At 39.2% G+C, this 17,712-nt stretch overlaps 1 protein-coding gene across 1 annotated transcript in view; it reads right to left on the reverse strand.

Moving 5' to 3' along the window:
* The window catches only part of PIGQ (phosphatidylinositol glycan anchor biosynthesis class Q), a 64,450-nt gene that overhangs the window by 25,871 nt on the left and 20,867 nt on the right, over positions 1-17,712 (reverse strand). Inside the window, 3 exon segments of the mRNA XM_027862892.1 lie at positions 5,729-5,849; positions 6,598-6,729; positions 13,875-14,564. Coding sequence (XP_027718693.1) covers positions 5,729-5,849; positions 6,598-6,729; positions 13,875-14,564 — 943 coding nt within the window.

The raw sequence follows: 17,712 nt of genomic DNA on the forward strand, positions 1-17,712 counted from the left end.
CTAGCATAATTAAGGCTAGAGACTAAGGAAGAATATAAATCAAAACAAAGGTTACCAGGTTCCATGGTACCTAAAAGACCCAAAGGATCCCTAACTCCTGTAGCCACAGGGAAATTCAACAACAGTGAGGATAAGGCATTTTTATGGTGGCTGTATGGGAAAATGCAGTGAAGCCAACACTGTTCTCTCAAATATTCAAAAAGACCTGTGCTCTACTTGCTATTTAGGCATGCCTGTCTATACTGAGCACCTCCTGTCCATGTTCTCCCATTTACGAGAGGGTACTCCTAACATGCTAAGAACCTTCCTAGGTTTCTTTTGATATCCGGAGGATCTTAGTAGGGTACTCCAGCTGTCTACCTATCACCCCCTCACCCACATCATATGATCAGTCCATTTCCGTTTATATCTATTTCCCTGATGTCATCTTTTACTCTTGCTCTTTTTTCAAAGCTCCTGTGAGGAGCAGCTAGGTGGCGCAGTGGATAGAGCCCTGGATTCAGGAGGACCTCAGACACATAACACTTACTAGCTGTGTGACCCTGGGCAAGTCACTTAACCCCATGGCCTAGCCAAAAAAAAAAGAAAGAAAAGAAAAGAAAAAAGCCCAAGTTCCTGCTCGTAATCACCTCTTCACCGACTTCTGTATAATACTCGTTTTTAATTCTTTGGATCTCTATCTCACAACCATAGGATCACACCAGGAGAATATTGATACTTAAAAGACAGGCTTTTATTTCTGAGAGAAGCTTGAGTTCATTAAAAGGAGCTGTGCAATATTCTGAAAGCAATTCACTTCCTCCTGTTTAATTCTGGGCCCAAGTCATTGTCCATCGGTGCTATCTGTCCCAGATATACACACTGAGGGACAAGCTCCAGACTGACCAAACAATGTTATAATCTGGTTAAAGACATAGTACTTATCTACTTGGCCCTTCTTCTGTAGATGATTAGGCAAACTCTTTTGAGGTGTTACATATGTCTTCCAGGAGATTTTTCAATGTTCCAGGACTCTCTACCACCAGCACGATGTCATCTGCAAATAAAAACCTCTAAAGGACCCCACTATCCATAGAAAATTCCTCTTCAATGTGAACTCTACGTTGAATCTCCTCCACGAGAGTACAGAACACCTTTGGCCAGACTACATCTCCCCGTTTTAAACCTCATGTGATATGTGTGATCAGAGAGTCACCGAACAAGGCTCTTATCGTTATAGCTTTCAAAGAATCTTGAATGATTTTAAGGCATGGAGGTATGACAGACACCTTATTAGAAGAGAGCATTTAACATGGCTTTTTACATTCAAATGCCTTATGAAAGCAACAACCAATAGCAGTGGTCGGATTTTACATTCTCTACTTCCTTCAATCAACTGTATGATGGTAAAGATGTGGTGAATTGTAGAATATCACTTTTAGAAACCTACCCTCAGGGCATCTAGGTGGTTCAATGGATAGAGCTCGGGCCTTGGAGTCAGGTGGACCCGAGTTCAAATCCGGCCTCAGACACTTGATGCTTACTAGCTGTGTGACCCTGGGCAAGTCACTTAACCCCAACCGCCTCACCAAAAAGAAAAAAAAAAACCCTACCCTGTTCCTTACTAATGCCCTCAATATATTATGTGTATATTGTTCTTGTAAAAATTTTGTATAGATGGGAGAGTAGGCATATAGGTTGTTAGTTATGGATGTTCTCTCAGTCACCACTTTATCCCCCTTCCCCATCTTTGACATTTCCACGTCACTTCAAATAACCTACGAATCAATATCTCAACACTCTTGCAATTCTGTCATCTCTGCCACAGATCACTACATACATCTGTACAATTCACTGCATTCTGACAAAATAAGGCAGGGATATAGACTTGATCTTCTACTTCCCCTTAAGGAGAGGGCAATACAATCCCCAGAAATTGTGAGATGACTCAGGCAAAGCTTCAGGGAACAGGTTTATGCATCCACACTCTGTGGTAGAAAAGTGAAATGAGTGTTGATCAGGAAAAATGATTCCCACTGGGATGTGGAAGAAATGAGATATGTTAGGACGGCTAGCAGGACAGCCAAGAGGTCATTTCATAAGCACAGCTCTCCTTTATTACCTTAAAACAGCAAGAAATGTATCAAATAAAGTAAGAGGAAAACAAAAAATAGGAGAAAGGAAAGAAATTCTCATAAGGAAAACCAAGAGACAAACTAAAGAAATGAGTAAACAACAACAACAACAAAAAAAAACTTTCAATAATATGGGGTAAAAGAATGCAAGCAGAAATCTCCAGAAAGAATAGTAATATAATAACTATGACCAAGAATCCCAGAAAAGAGAGACTATGTAAAAGAAGACTTAAATAATTAGAGGAATATTGATTTTTCATGGTTGGGCCACGACAATATAACAAGAATGATGATACTACATAAATTAATTTATAGATTTAATGTCATATTGATCAAATTACTAAGGAACTTCTAAGGGATTGCTAAGGGTTCTTCTTTTGAGAACTAAATGAAAGGATAATAAAATTAATTTACAGGAACAATAATCTAAAGGGAAATAAAAAAAAAGAGAAGGAATAAAGGTGCCCTAACAGGACCAGATCTTAAACTACTATAAAGTAATAATCATAAAAAGCAATTTCGTACTGGTTAAAAAAAATAAAAAAATTGATCACTGGAACAGATTAGATAAATAAGATCCAGACACAACTGAACATAGGAGCAGATGTTCAATAAATTCAGATACCAACTAATACAGCAAGGACTCCCTATTTGACAGAAACTTCTGGGAAAATCTGAAAGCCCCTTGGCAGAAGTTAGGTCAACATCTCACACAATATAACATAATAAACTCCAAATAGGCATATATCCTAAATATAAAAAAGTCTTATCATGAAGAAGTTGGATGAGAAGGGAAATAGATACTTTTTTACTACTTTGGCTAGGGGATAATAAAATAAGGGATAATAGTCATCATATAAGACAAAATGGAAAATTTTGGTTACATAAAATTGAAAAGCTTGTGCACAAGAAAAATCAATGTATTTAGAACTGGAAGGGAAAGTTATTTTGGAAAAAAAATCTTTGCAGCAAATTTCCCTTATAAAGGTATGATAGCCAATATATATTTGGAATCGATACAAGCATAAAAAACAAGAGCACACATTCCTCAATCAATAAGATAGTCCATTCTTAAATAAAGCAAACAAATCAACAAACAAAAAAAAGACTTCAATTCACTAATAATGAGAGAAATGGAAATTAAAGCAACTTTGGGGCTCCACTCCATCATATTGGATAAGATGACAGAAGAGGAAAATGGCAATTGTTGGTGGAACTCTCATGCTAACACACTGTTGGTGGAGATGTAAAGTGGTCCAATCGTTCCAGAAAGCAATTTGTAACTATGTCCCCAAAGTTATTAAACTGTACCTACTCTGTGACCCAGTGAAAGCACTTCTAGGCATATACCCCAAGCATACCAAAGATAAAGGGAAAGGATCAATACCTACAAAAGTATTTGTAGCACTATGTTTTGTTGTAGCAAAGAAATGGAAACAAAGTAGCTACCCATCCATTGGGGAGTGACTAGACAAAATGTGACAAAGGAATGGAAGAGAATATTATTGTATTAGAAGAAAAATATGTAGGGGGCAGCTAGGTGGTACAGTGGATAGCGCACCGGCCCTAAAGTCTGGAGGAGCTGAGTTCAAATCTGGCCTCAGACCAAACACCTGACACTCACTGGCTGTGTGACCCTGGGCGAGTCACTTAACCCCAATTGCCTAAAAAAAAAAAAAAAAATATGATGGATTCAGAGTAACTTGGGAAGACTTATAAGAACTGATGCCAAGTGAAATGAGCAGATTTAGCAAAGCAATTTACATGATGACCACAATATTACACAATATTGTAAAGGACAACAACTTTGAAAAACTTCAGAGCTCTAAACAATGACCTTTAGTCCAGACATGACTTTAAAGGACTGATGATCAAGCATGCCTTCTACTTCTTGGCAGAGAAGTAATAGACCAGAGGTCATTAGACTAAAGGTACATTTTCAGACATGAGCAATGCATTAATTTGCTTTGTTTAATTAAACATTTTTGTTATAATGGTGGATTTCTGTTCAGAGAAGTATGAGTCAATAGATATTGCTAGAGATGCAAAAAACTTTTTAAACAAAGAGCGCTGATAAAACATTTAAAAATACACACACACAAAGAAAATTCAGAAGGGGGGACAAATGGTAATCATCACTACTTTTTTTGGGGGGGGGTGAGGCAATGAGGTTAAGTGACTTGCCCAAGGTCACACTGCTAGTAAGCGTCAAGTGTCTGAGGCCAGATTTGAACTCAGGTCCTCCTGACTCCAAGGCTGGAGCTCTATCCACTGTGCCCCAATCATCACTACTTTTAAAAATCTGACAGCCAACTTAAAAAAACAAGCTGCACAGAACAATTTCTTATACTATTCTCTTTTTTGTATGTTGAAATAGTTTTGTTAATGATTGAGTTCATAATAAAAACATTTTAAAGAGACTAAAATAATGTAGCTGAAATGTTTAATTTTTTTAAACTGAAGGAAGACATAATGAGCAAAATTATAGCTCTTAAAGAATCTGAAAAAAGAATCAATGGTTTAGAGCAGAAAGTGGAAATTTTTAACAAAGAAGTGGATACCCTGAAAAAGAAAATGGAAGAGATAGAACATAAAATGATTTGTATTATAAACAGCAAATCCAAAAGCAGGTGTCATGGTCCAATGCCCTTTGAGTACTGTGTGTCCATCTGCCCAGAGTACTAAGCAGATGGAGGATTTTTTTCACTGTGCTTATATAATGGGCTGTAGCCAAAACCCTGCTGCTTCTAAGGTTATTATAAGAGAATCAGACCAGGGCTAGGAGTTTACTTGTTCTTTCAGAAATCAGAAATATTAATACTGAGTTAGTAACAAAAGGAGGTAGCTACATCTGATTAAATGAACGAGAATGTTAATTTTGTTTCATTCAACAAATTACTATAAGACAAAATTATCCTCCAGTTAAAATATTTCTAAATTGGCTCTCTCCAATAAGTGGCCAAAAAAAAAAAAAAATCTGGTTTTAAGACCAGAATATGGTCTTTAACGACAGGCAAAATGGCACAAAATGGGGTTAGAATTAGGAATGAGAGTCAAATGTTTTATTCCTTCTTGGCTCCATTTCAAGTTCTACCACTACTATGTTTTCTCACACAAGTCACATGACTGTATAGATGAATTTCTTTACCTGTAAAAAACTTATTTTCTGAGCCTTTTTTAATTGCCTTGAACAGAGGAAGTTGGTGTTAACTATTGAATACATTTAAGATTTTAAAAGATCAGCTGTTTTATTATGAAATATGCTTGTGTTTCTATAATTACTTTACATTTTAGTAGTAGCAGTAATGGCATTTTGGATTTCTGAGTTTCAACAGGCCAGAACAAAGGACACAGGCTACAGGAAGGGTACTGCTACCCTCTCCATACTTCCCCCACTAGATAACTTTAAGTATTCAATGACACTGGCAGAGCTTTGGGGAAAATCAATGGGCCAACAGATCTTTCTGAACATGCAAGGCATTGTTCTAGCTACTCTGAAAGAATGCAAAGAAATTTAAGTAGAAAGGGCTTCTCCCTTTAAAGGGAGGAAGGAAGATGAACCAACTCCTGGCTCAGTCACAGGGCTTCAGGGCTGAAATTTAAACTTAACTCACATCTGCAACTGGGATGAGAGCATCAGCCAGCTGACCAATCCGATTCTTCCTGTATAACCAGGATAGCAGCATGATCCCCAGAGCCATGTCAAGAAGAAGGGAAACAAAGATGTTGGCTTTCCTGTGAGAGTGGTAGAAGGGGAGAAAAGTAAGGCACTGAGATATAGTGGAGAGGTACTTATTTAGAGTGGGAAGACCTAAGTTCAAATCCTGGCTCTGTTCCTTACTACCTTGGGTAAATGGGCAAATCACTTCCATCCCTCTGGGATTCAGCTCCTTCATCTGCAAAATTAGGGGGTTGGATTAGATGATCTCAGTGCAAAATTCTATGAAAGGTGGAACTTGGTCTTAGGATGGTCTAAACTAGCAGTTAAAATACACAGAAGAGTTTGTCTCAATAACAATAACAACTTATATCTGTATAAGGGTTTACATTACAGAACACTTTTACATCCATCCTTCGGCCGTAGCCTCATCATAAGCCTGTGAGCTAGGCAGGGTGCAAATTATTAGACTGAGAAATCTGTCCAGGGTTCACACAGGCATTAAGGAACAGGGCAGTATTCAAATGCAGGGCTTTAGTCCCCAAGGTCAACACTCTTTCCCACTGCACCGCCCTCTTGAAGGACCCTTAAAAGGGTTTAGGTGGGAATTACTTATCAGGACAAAAGTAGGCTATTTTTACTGCTTATTAATTCCTAAAGTTAGAGAGTGATGGCCGAGGGGCAGCTGGAGAGATAACAAAAGATCAGAACTCTATGCCAAGGGGTCTTCTTTAAGGTTTACTATTGTGAAAACCTCAAACTGCCCTAGGGAAGGGTTATGCCTCAAGATGCTAGACGAAAAACAAGAGGGTGAGAATACTGTACCTCATCAGCTGGGTTTGGTTCTCAGCTTTTTGGTTGCTAAAGACGAATTTGAGATGTTCTAGTCGATATCCAACCTGCTCACAAGTTGAGAGTTTGCTCCATATGAAGGACAAAGGCCAAAATTTAAATATTCTGCAGAAATAACATAGAAAAATACATTTCTGCCACTGGAAAAAGGACAGAATGTTGCATGTCAGTACTAACACTACATAAGAATTCCATTTTCCCTGAATTTTTACGTCTTAGAAGGTAGGGGAGTGAGAACTGCTCTATCATGGGCCCATGAGCCCCTCAAAAGCATCTAGTAATGAAAGGAATGTGAAAGCAATCTTACACCTGGGAAGCTGTTTTTGTTTTATACAATAACCTGAGGTGCCCAAATATTGGCACTCATGCCAATGAGCCCACTGCTGGCCAACTGGACAGAGTGGAAAAGCACCAGCAGAGGCCCAGAGGAGTGCTACTAGGACTTGAATAATTTCAGAACTACCCAAATGGACTAGGTACAGTCCTAGGCAGTATCCAAAGCTGATTAGCAGTAACCGTAAGGATACTAAGAGAGGCAGCTTATTCTACTTATATCAGTGGGCCATCAACTTCACTTTTTAATATTAACCTAACCCAATCTTCTTCAATATCATCTCCCCAAAAGCCAACTTCCAAATAGCCTTCAACCTGCTGAGTTATCTAAAAGAAAAAATCAAAAACGTTCTCTATATTCAGAGAGGGAAATGGCCAAGATCATTCAGGCAACGGAGCTGACCTCCACCTTTCCCCTGACTCATTACCCTTACAATATTTGGGAACCTCCTCCTATTGTCTATAAAACTTACTTAATGAGAGAAGACTTCTTATAACGCAGAAGAAACAATTCTGAGATGCAGTTCAATGAGCTATTTTGATAAACATTTGACTGTTATACAGAAAAGATGTTTCCCAGGAGGAGAAAGTAAAACTGACATGTGGCCTGTTTTCAACACCCAGTATTTCTAACTCCCATTAACTGAGGGCTCAGAACCTTCATTTTCAGTTCAGAATACTTGCTGCAGGTAGGAAAGGTGCCTCAGACTCATTAAAAAAAAAAAAAAAAAAAAAGGCAATACCTGAATTTAGAACCTCGGGAAGAGAGAGGTCTGAACTCTGGGCAAATTTTAAAGGTTTCTGTATTATACTAGTTGCTCTGAATCATTTCCAAGAAAAATCTGTATGAAAATGTGAACTGCACAGACTGGAATCCTCTACCCAACATCCACTAGGATTCAGCTGCTGCAGAGTTAGCTTAAAGATGTTCCCCCTCCTCCCATACATAGCCCTCTTTAACCCTTGCCACACTTCCTTCAGAGGATGTTTCCAATTAAATAAACCTTGGTCTTACTACTACTACACCAAGATGATCAGTTTAAGTATGGGTATATACATCATTATCCATATATACCTGCACTAGTGAGCAGAGACTGCTCTTGGACTCAGGACCAGAAGATTTGGTTTAGTTTAAATTTCTACCACAAGAGTAAGTCACTCTGACTCTCTGAGCCTTGGTTTCCTCATCTATACAATGGTAATAATTCCTGCCTCTCTCACATGTTTATTACGATGAAGGATAATGAGAACACATTATAGATGGTAAAGCTCTATAAAAGGTATTATTATTATTATTATTACATATGAGGGATAGATAATTAAATGAAATGGGCTCCATAAGAAATGGAAAATTAATCTGACTGCATTCTTGGTATGTTATAATTAACAAGTACATGGGTAAATTAGCTAACATTCAACATTTACCAATGGGCTAATTCAATGGACATCAAACCAAAAGAAAATTGCTTCTCCTCAGGTGTTAAAAGTTTAACTTACCAAATAAATCAGCAAATAGAAAACTGTGAAATCAAAAAGGCACACGTTCACTAGGCAGGTGTTATTTTCGTGATCACTGAATATTTGAATGATTGTGGAACATTTGCTCAGCTCAAAGCAATAACCTGCAGTTACATATTATGTATATCATATAAAGGTTTTAATGTAACAATGTCCTGTACTCCATTTAGACTATGAGTTCATTGTACTATGAGTACAATGTCTTGTACTCCACTTAGACTATGAGGAATTGATAGATGAACAATAAATGATGATTCCTGAATTTCAGCATTCTGATAATCATATGATTTCTGTTAGTTTTATTGTTGATATGGTCAATTATTCTGATAGCTTTCCTAATATTGAGCCAGCCCTGTAGTCCTGGTAGAATTTCAGCATTCTGAAAAAAAAAACAAAGTAACTCTTACCAGGAAAGGAACAGGTAGGCTTTCATAAATAATGTTCTATGACAGAGCACATCCTTACAGTCACATGACTACAGGTTAGACTACATGATCCCTTTGTGCTTACTGTTCGATGACCATAATGAAACATTTGGTCTAGTAGCACAAAATACTTTACCAGGCTCTTGTTCTGCAAGCTATCTTCCATGAATACACTAAAATCACATATGAAATCTTGAAAGTTATAACAATGGAAATAACTTTGCTGACCAGCTACTGACTACAAATATCAAGGAAAACATTCTCTATCTGCAGCTCTGTTTGGCTTCCACTCCGTGGAACAACACACCCCTCTCTTGGTGCCCCATACCCATCCCCTTCAGCTTCCCTTTTCATGTCCCCTCCTTTAGATTGTAAGCTCCTTGAGGGCAGGGACCGTCTCTTTTTTCTTATTTGTATCTCCAGAGCTTAGCACACTGCCTAGAACGTAACAGGCACTTAATAAATGTTTATATTCCCCAAAGGTACTTGCCACTGTCATTGAGGCTGTCCAGTGCAGGTATATATGAATGAATGAATTTTTTAAAAAAAATTTTATTGAGTACTATGTGGAAAACACTGTACTTAGCATTGATGGCACAAATAGAAAAGACAGTCCGTACTCTCAAGGAGCTCACAGTCTACAGGGGAGACAAACAGGTTTTAGTTTCAGTCAGATAAAAAGGTCCCAGGGTCCTTAGGGTATAGTGGCAAAGCAGAAGGCCATGCTTCTTCTTTAAAGTCATTTCCATAGACAAAATTACATCAGTTTCGGATGTCGAACCATCTGCTGGTGTCAAGGACTCTGGGTCTTCAGTAGCTGTGGCTGCAGCAATGCAGGAGCAGTTTCCAGGCTCCATTGGAGGCCACTGGACTGGAAGCGTGGCTGTTCCCAAGGCTGTTGCGTTCTAGGCCCTGGGCTGCTTCCATCAGGGTCTGAGGGAAGAGGGGGTGGTGGTTTGACTTGCCTGGCACCTCCCGTCTCTCCCCAAGGTGCCGTGCTGCTTCAGTTAGGCTGGAATGCCTACCCTATGGGTGGCAGCTGTTGGGATGGCTGGCCCATCTCCACAGAAGGAGTTTCCCTAGATTCTGGCTGCAGTCAGACTGACAGTCTCGGGGGTGCTGTCACTCCCAGGGTTCTTGTGCTTACCTGCCTATTGGTGGCATCTGGTCAGTAGTTGTTGCTGGTGGTGGTAGTGCTGGTAGCTAGAGGTGGAAGGCCCCCTCTCCGCAATGATTTCTGTCCTCAGTAATGGGTATGGGGGCTGGAAGCAGGCCTAGTGGTTTCAGGGGCACTCAAGACTCTTGGATTTAGGCTTCTAGGCTGTCTCAGGACTTGTGGGGAGATGGTGTCAAGATGGTAGTGGTTTGACTTGCCTGGCAGATGATGCCTCTCATCTCCCCACCTCCCCTATTCCCCAAGGTAGGAAGGAAACAAGCATTTATTAGGAGCTTCCTATGTGTCAGGCACTGTGTTAAGTCCTTTACAAATATTATCTCTTTTGATCCTTACAACAACCCTGGGAGGTAGGTGCTACTATTATCCCCATTTTACAGTTGGGGAAACTGATACAGAGGTTACGTGCCTTGCCCAGTGTCACACAGCTAGTAAGTGTCTGAGGCTGGATTTGAAATCAGGTTTCCTGATTCCAGGCCTCCATCTACTGTGCCACCTAGGGTGCTTTGCTACTTGTTTATTTGTGGATTATGCTGTTCTGATTACATCAGATTGTGGAATGCTGAAAAGCTTCCTGAGATCCACAATTACTCAAAGGAATTCACAGTTTAATCCAATTTGGGGGAGGGGGAAGGAAGCAATGTGGTGACATGGAGAGAAAGCTGGCCTTGAGTCAGAAAGATCTGAGTTCAAGACCCTGCTCCGACACATACTGGCTGTATAACCCTACTCAAGTCATGGAACCTTTCAGTGGCCCAAGCAACTCTCCAAGACTGAATATTTCAGAGATGGTAATGATCTGCATTGATAGAGGGTGTGACCTCCCTGGGAGTTCCCTATACCAATGAAATCACATATCCAGTTCAAGAAAACTCTTACCAATCATCTTCTACACTCTCTGCTGGCCTGATACTGGCTCAAGGCAGCATGTTGGCATACAGGCTGGTTATAAAGATTCTTTTCAATTGGATAAAAGCCATGTTAAATCACATAATTTAATCTATCTCCCTTAGGTTACATAAACCCCAAAGAACTTGATTGTTGGAAATATCCTGCAATTACAACTGTTTTCCACCAGGTGGTGCCAGGTGCATTTATGTCAGCTGTAGTAATTAGGGATACTTTATACACCCAGAGAGATGGAAATGACTCTAAAATTTACTCAGTCCTATACCCAAGGTCTTTTTTTGTGTGGGAAACTATCTATAGTACGTCTTCCTGGACCTTTTGACTCCCCCTTGATAAAAATGTTCCAATGAAAGCTGCTTCTGTAACTCCCCTAGGGAAAGTTCTTCCCCTAAGGTGATAGTTCTCATTATCAGGAGGGTATTTAAAATCAATCAATCTATCTATCTATACATGTGTATATATATATATATACACACACACACACACATATACACACATATATACACATATATACACACACACAAATACATATATACATGTGTATGTATGTGTGTATATATACATATATATATGCATGCATGTATATGTGTATGTGAGTATTCATCCTGAATTTTCTTCTCCAGTTTTATTCTCAACATCTTTTGTTGTGTTTCCTGTATGCAATGTTAAAATGATTCCTTTTGATTGCTTGGGAAATCCTACTTTGGGTATAAGAAGACAATAAGAAGATGTTAGCAGAAGAAAGGTAAAATAAGGACAGAATTATCTGTTGTCCTTCTGCCAGAGTCTGGCTCCAACTTGCCTTTCTAGACTTTTCATGCTACTCCCTCTCCTTTGTATACTCTACACTCCAGCCAAAGTATCATAATCACTATCTCCCAGACATATGCTTCACCTCCTTACCTCTGACCTTTGGGCCTCATACCCTATTCCTGAAATGCCTTCTCCAAATCTGCCTGCTGACATCCTACCCATCCTTGAAGGCCCAACTTAAATGCTGTATGCTCCAGGAAACCTCCTCTGAGCTTCTCAGCCAGAAGCCATCTTTCCCTCTGATTTCAGAGTACTAGAGTACCTTAAAATCCTCTGATGTGCTTGCTATTATTTTCATTTGCATTTACACACACACACACACACACACACACACACATAGGTATATGTATGTATGTGTATATCTAAAATATGCATATATATATATGAACACACATGAATAGGTATATGTATGTATATACACTTTATCCTCCCTCCTCCCCACACAACATTGCAAGCTCCTTAAAGGTAAAGGCTATGCATTAATCATCCCTATATCTACCCTAAGAGATCTAAGTACTAAGCCATAGTACATATAACACGTGCTTAAAAAAGTGTGTTGATTGATGAAAAAGGATTATCCCTATAAAAGAAAGGAGCATGCTCTGAGAAAACATATTCACAAATGGGTGTTGACCACACAAACAAAAGTCAAATTCACCTCTAACAGCAAGAAAGTCAAACTCCAGTTCCCAAATGGGAAATAGTAAGAGAGTAAGTTCTCCATAGTACTTTTCCCTTAAGATTCTTCCTAAGAGGCCTGGCTCACTGAAGTTATCAACATGTATTAATGCCAAGCAGTATGCATTTGTTGATGTAGTCACTGTATTTGGCACATACTTTAAGTCATCTTAAATTAGAAGCTCCTAGAGAAAGAGACATGTTGAATATACTTTCAATGCCTAATTCTGTAAGTATTCAATACCACTCTACTTACAAAGATGATCAGTCAGTCACTGCCAGGCATACATGAGATGTTACCTCACTCCTTAATCATCCTGGTTTGTGTGAGTGCACACACATCGGTACATACATATACACACATGCATATATGTTCAGGAAATCCTGTGCTTCCAGATTGCCTATTATATCACACTATCAATTTTACAGTCCAGAATCCCAGTGTGGTTTTAGACTACAGTAATGCACAGAAGACATTTTTACTATACAAGAAATAGACAAGTTTAGGGAACACCCCCAAAATATCTAAATTGTATTAAACTTAAAACCATCATTTGATATGGTGCTTTGGAAACGAGTTAGGCCTAAGCTCTGGAAGAAAAGTATAGTGATAAGAGCACTAGACTAGGGCTCAGAAGACTTTAGTCCTGGCCCTGCTCCCAGCTAGTTTCCTGATCTTGGCAAATCACTTAATGACTCTGTGCTTCAGTTTCCCCATTTGTAAAATGAAGGGTTTAGTGAAGGTTCTTCCCCTTCTCCTGTTTATTGTAATACCATGTAGCCAGTGAGGCAACTTCCATCTAGATCCCTTCTCCACTTGCTTTTGGCAGTAGAGTACATGACCTCTCATCCTTTCCATTTCATTACTATGATCATAAGCTACTATGCCTGCTGAAAATTTATTCTTATATGAATGAAGAAGCATTTATTAAGCATCCACTATGCATAGAGCATGCACATCTTATTTAATATGATTTTCACCATAACCTTGTGAAATAGTTAGTACAAATATTATTGTCACTATCTTACAGAGGAGGGAATCAAAAGCAAGATGTCCATGGTCACAGAGACAGTGAGCACCCTGCAGCTCTGGGACTTAAGCTCTAGTCTTCTACATCTAGGGCCCTTTTCACTGCCACCCAGTGCCATTCCACGGTTGCTCCGTTACCACAGAACTACATGATATAACTCCACCATGAGCCAAGTCTTATGTTATCATCTGCCTCTCTGGCATATGCCCTTTCTTCTTCATATAGAAGACATATCTTAATATTAGCATCATAAGACACGTGCCGGAGTCTAATCATATATTTTGACCAACATCTGTTCATTTACTGTATTCTGGTGCCTCACAAACCTAGTGCAAGGACGATAAAGGGGAAACAATTAGAGTTACCTACCTGCTCCTACAAAGACCAGAGACAAAGGAAAGCAAGAACGTCAGCAGCATGCACACGGGCACAGATGCCTGCTTTGCCAGTTCCACAATGATGCTGGCCTCCACACCCTCCGACTGCCAGTGGCTCAGTTTGATGGGCCCATCGTCGTACCTGTCTGTCAGGAATAGCACCTCACTTTTGGCCACTGTGTCAAACACAGCTGCAAGTTTTGAAGCATCGGGAGCAGTGATGACCCCTGGCTGGTTATCCAGAGATATCTCGGGGGGATGCAATTGGGACAGCATGGCTTTGCGCTGGTCATAATAGATTAAAATGATCTGATCTTCTTTGGGGGTGCCAGCTTGTCTGGCAAGTGTATGGCAGGTCCAGAACTTACTTCCTTTCTCTTTGCTAAGCTGGAGCCAAGGCTCATGAGAAAAAATGGTGCCCAGGTCTTCTAAGAATTTGCCCAGGCTCTCTTCCTTCTCCTGCTTGTTGTTACACCAAGTGCCCAGCACGACAATTTCTACCTGGCTGACCTTCTGTACTTCAGAGAGATACTGCTTTACTTGGAAAGGGATGAAAGGGAAGTGGACAACAGCTAAGATAACTGCAGAGTTCTGTTCTGGGATCCAGCGGCCAATCAAAAGGCCACTGTCTGCTGCGCAACAGCAAGAAGGGAAGAAGACCTTGAGCACCATGATGGGAATCCTGAAAAAGAAAACAGAGCAAAACTCAGATCCTTCTCTCAAAGTCATGAGGAAAAAAAAAATAGCTTCCAAAGTGAAACAATAATTATGAAAGTCAAAGGGAAGCATGAGATGTCTAGAGTCTTAAAATTAAACTCTATCCAAGAGCCTTTTCTGAGTACTAGAGATTATTAGGGTTCCTGGAAAACTTATATTTAAGCTAATAGTAGAAGTGACAGCTTGCAGCTAGGTTCTGATCAATTTAAAATCTTGAAATAACTCCAGGATAAGGACTAAAGGGGATCATCCATCTTAGAGAGGTAATATCATGCTGGGGAAATCAACACTTGGCAGAATTGACCAACTTTTGTAGGTGTGGTCCCTTTAGACTTCTCCAACAGCGTTTGGTGATGCTCTACTCTCCAGAGGGCTACTGCACAGGTAAAACATGTAGGAATACTGACATATTTCCATGTGAAAATTACACCTGACAAGGAATCTGGGGAATTAACTACACTGGTTGTTGCCATGGCCAACACGCCCTAGTTACTTTAGCAGATTTTGAGGAATATTTAATTCACTACTCTATGAGACAGCTGTGGTACAGTGCATGGTTCATACTTCTATTTCAAAACCAAGAAAAATCAATCAAAGAATTTTTATGACTTCTTCAACATCAGAGTCCATCCAAAGAGCAATGAGGGGGGTTCAAAGAGAAATAGAGGAAGGGAGGGTGAGGGAACACAACCAAGAAGATGAGAAAGTTCCAAATTTAAATGGTAAGATGTGATCAGAAAGAAATATCAGTACATGGAAGGCAGACATGCTGGACAAAGAGGTTTTCTAGTTCCTGTAGGAGTATTTGTAGCACAGGGCCCTGCACATAATAGGTGCTTAACAAATATCTACTGAGTTGATTTGTTAGGAGGTGGACATGTTCCCTGGTGAAAAGCTAAAGTATATACTAAATTTCATAAATATAAACATTCCATTTCTATCCTAGCAGATAGTACTCTGGGAAGGATTATTATTTTCTCAAATACCCATAGGATGCCTATGCCTATATTTCAGTAGCAATTTATTAACATCCTACTTAAGCAACTGAACAACTTTGACCTCAAAACTTGTCTGGGATCGCTCAGAACAGACAGTGTGGTGTAGTGGGAAAAGCAATAGACTATGAATCAAGAGACCTGGGTTCAAGTCCTAGCTCTGCCCCTATCTAGTCACGTGACCTTGAACATGTCCTTTCACTTCTCCAGGCATCAGTTTCTTCATCTGAAAAATGGAAATAATATTTGAACTATGCACTTCAAAGGACTGTTATGAATTTTGTAACTTTAAAACATTATGGGAATGTGAATTATTATATGTAGCTAAAAGTTTTTTCAATATTACATTCAGAATACTATTCAATGTTCATTTCAATTCATACTAGAAACTGGGATGGGAAAAACACCAGTGTCCCCAGAGATAGAGAAAAATAAGTTACTCAGTTGCCTTCCTGAGAGAAATGCACTTATAAATCTCACATGCTAAGGAGAATTCCTGTTTATCTATCCTCAATTTGACCTTTTAGCTGTAGAAAGAACTGTCTTGAGCAGTTACAATGATTGAATTATAAATGATCTTGAACTTTTCTTCCCTAGGCCTTCCCTTTTCCTAACAAGTGAGTTCCAAGACTCACAGGAGGTTTGTTTGGAATTTCCCTAGAGTAGGTAGGGGCTATAATTTTTGACTCCTATTTCCTGTAGATTAGACTTTGACTTTGAAACAGGATTCTATGCATCTTGTGGGGGTGGGGGAGAATGCTAATAGAAAGAGCAGGGCTGCGCATAAGAACAAAATTCCATGAAATCTGTTTACCTAAATAGTTTAAAAACAAAGCAAAATGCCTATCATTTTCATCTTTTCAAAAGCTGATCTTTAGCTATGTTCCAATAAGTAAGAAACGATCATACCAAAGGATCACAGATTTTGAGTTGAAAGGAGACTGAGAAGAAACAGAAGCTGAGAAAGGTTGTGACTTGTGTGATCTGGGTAAGTACATATAATACGGATTTTCCTTGGTTTAAAATGTTTCAAGGAATTTGTTCTGATCACAAAAAATGTTTCTGTTTTGCAGTTCACTCATGTATTCAACACTGCCTCCTACATGGAAGATAGGTCATGCTTTTATCCCTAACTTCATTGAGCTTAAGTTCTAGTAGAGGAGATCAAATTCATACAAGTCTTTCTAATCGAGGTTTCTCTGAAACCATCTCCTTCATTATTTCTTGTAGCACAATAGTATTCTTTTTATTTTTTTGGCTTTTTATTTTATTTTTTTTTTTGGTGAGGCAATCGGGGTCAAGTGATTTGCCCAGGGTCACATGGCTAGTAAGTGTCAAGTGTCTCAGGCTGTATTTGAACTCAGGTACTACTAACTCCAAGTCTGGAGCTCTATCCATTGTGCCACCTAGCTGCCCCTAGCACAAAGTATTCTATCACATTGATATGCCATAACATGTTCAATAGTTCCCTAATTGACGGGCACCCCCTTAGTTTCCAATCCTTTACCACCATAAAAAGAGGTGCTATAAATATTTTTGTATATATGGGTACTTTTCCTCTTTGATCAGAAACAGTAAGGTGGCACAGTGGATAATGGTCAGGAAGACCTCAATTCAAATTCCCTAGCTGTGTAATTCTGGGCAAGTCACTTAACCTCTCCTGTTCTCAGTTTCCTTATTTGTAAAATGGGGATAAAAATAGTACCTATCTCCCAGGGTTGTTGCAAGGATCAAATGAGATATTCATAAAGTACTTTGCAACCTTAACATACTATATAGATGCTAGCTACTATCTTTTTGAAGTTTATAGACTTAGTAGTGGTATTTCTGGGTCAAAAGGTATGTGCAGTTTAATAGCTTTTGGGGCACAGTTCCAAATTGTTTTCCAGAATGGCTGACCCAGTTCATATTTTCACCTACAATACATCATGTACATGTTTCACCACATCCCCTAAAAATTTGTCATTTTCCTTTTTTGTCAACTTTGCCAATCTGATAGAATCTAGATGATGTACATTTCTCTAATTATTAATGATTTATGTTCGATGACCAACTTTGATAGACTTAGTTCTTCTAAGCAATACAATGATCTAAGATAATTCCAAAACTCATGATGGA

This window comes from Vombatus ursinus, unplaced genomic scaffold (genome assembly GCF_900497805.2).
Source record: "Vombatus ursinus unplaced genomic scaffold, bare-nosed wombat genome assembly UNPS02014770.1, whole genome shotgun sequence".
Classification (NCBI taxonomy): Eukaryota; Metazoa; Chordata; class Mammalia; order Diprotodontia; family Vombatidae; genus Vombatus; species Vombatus ursinus.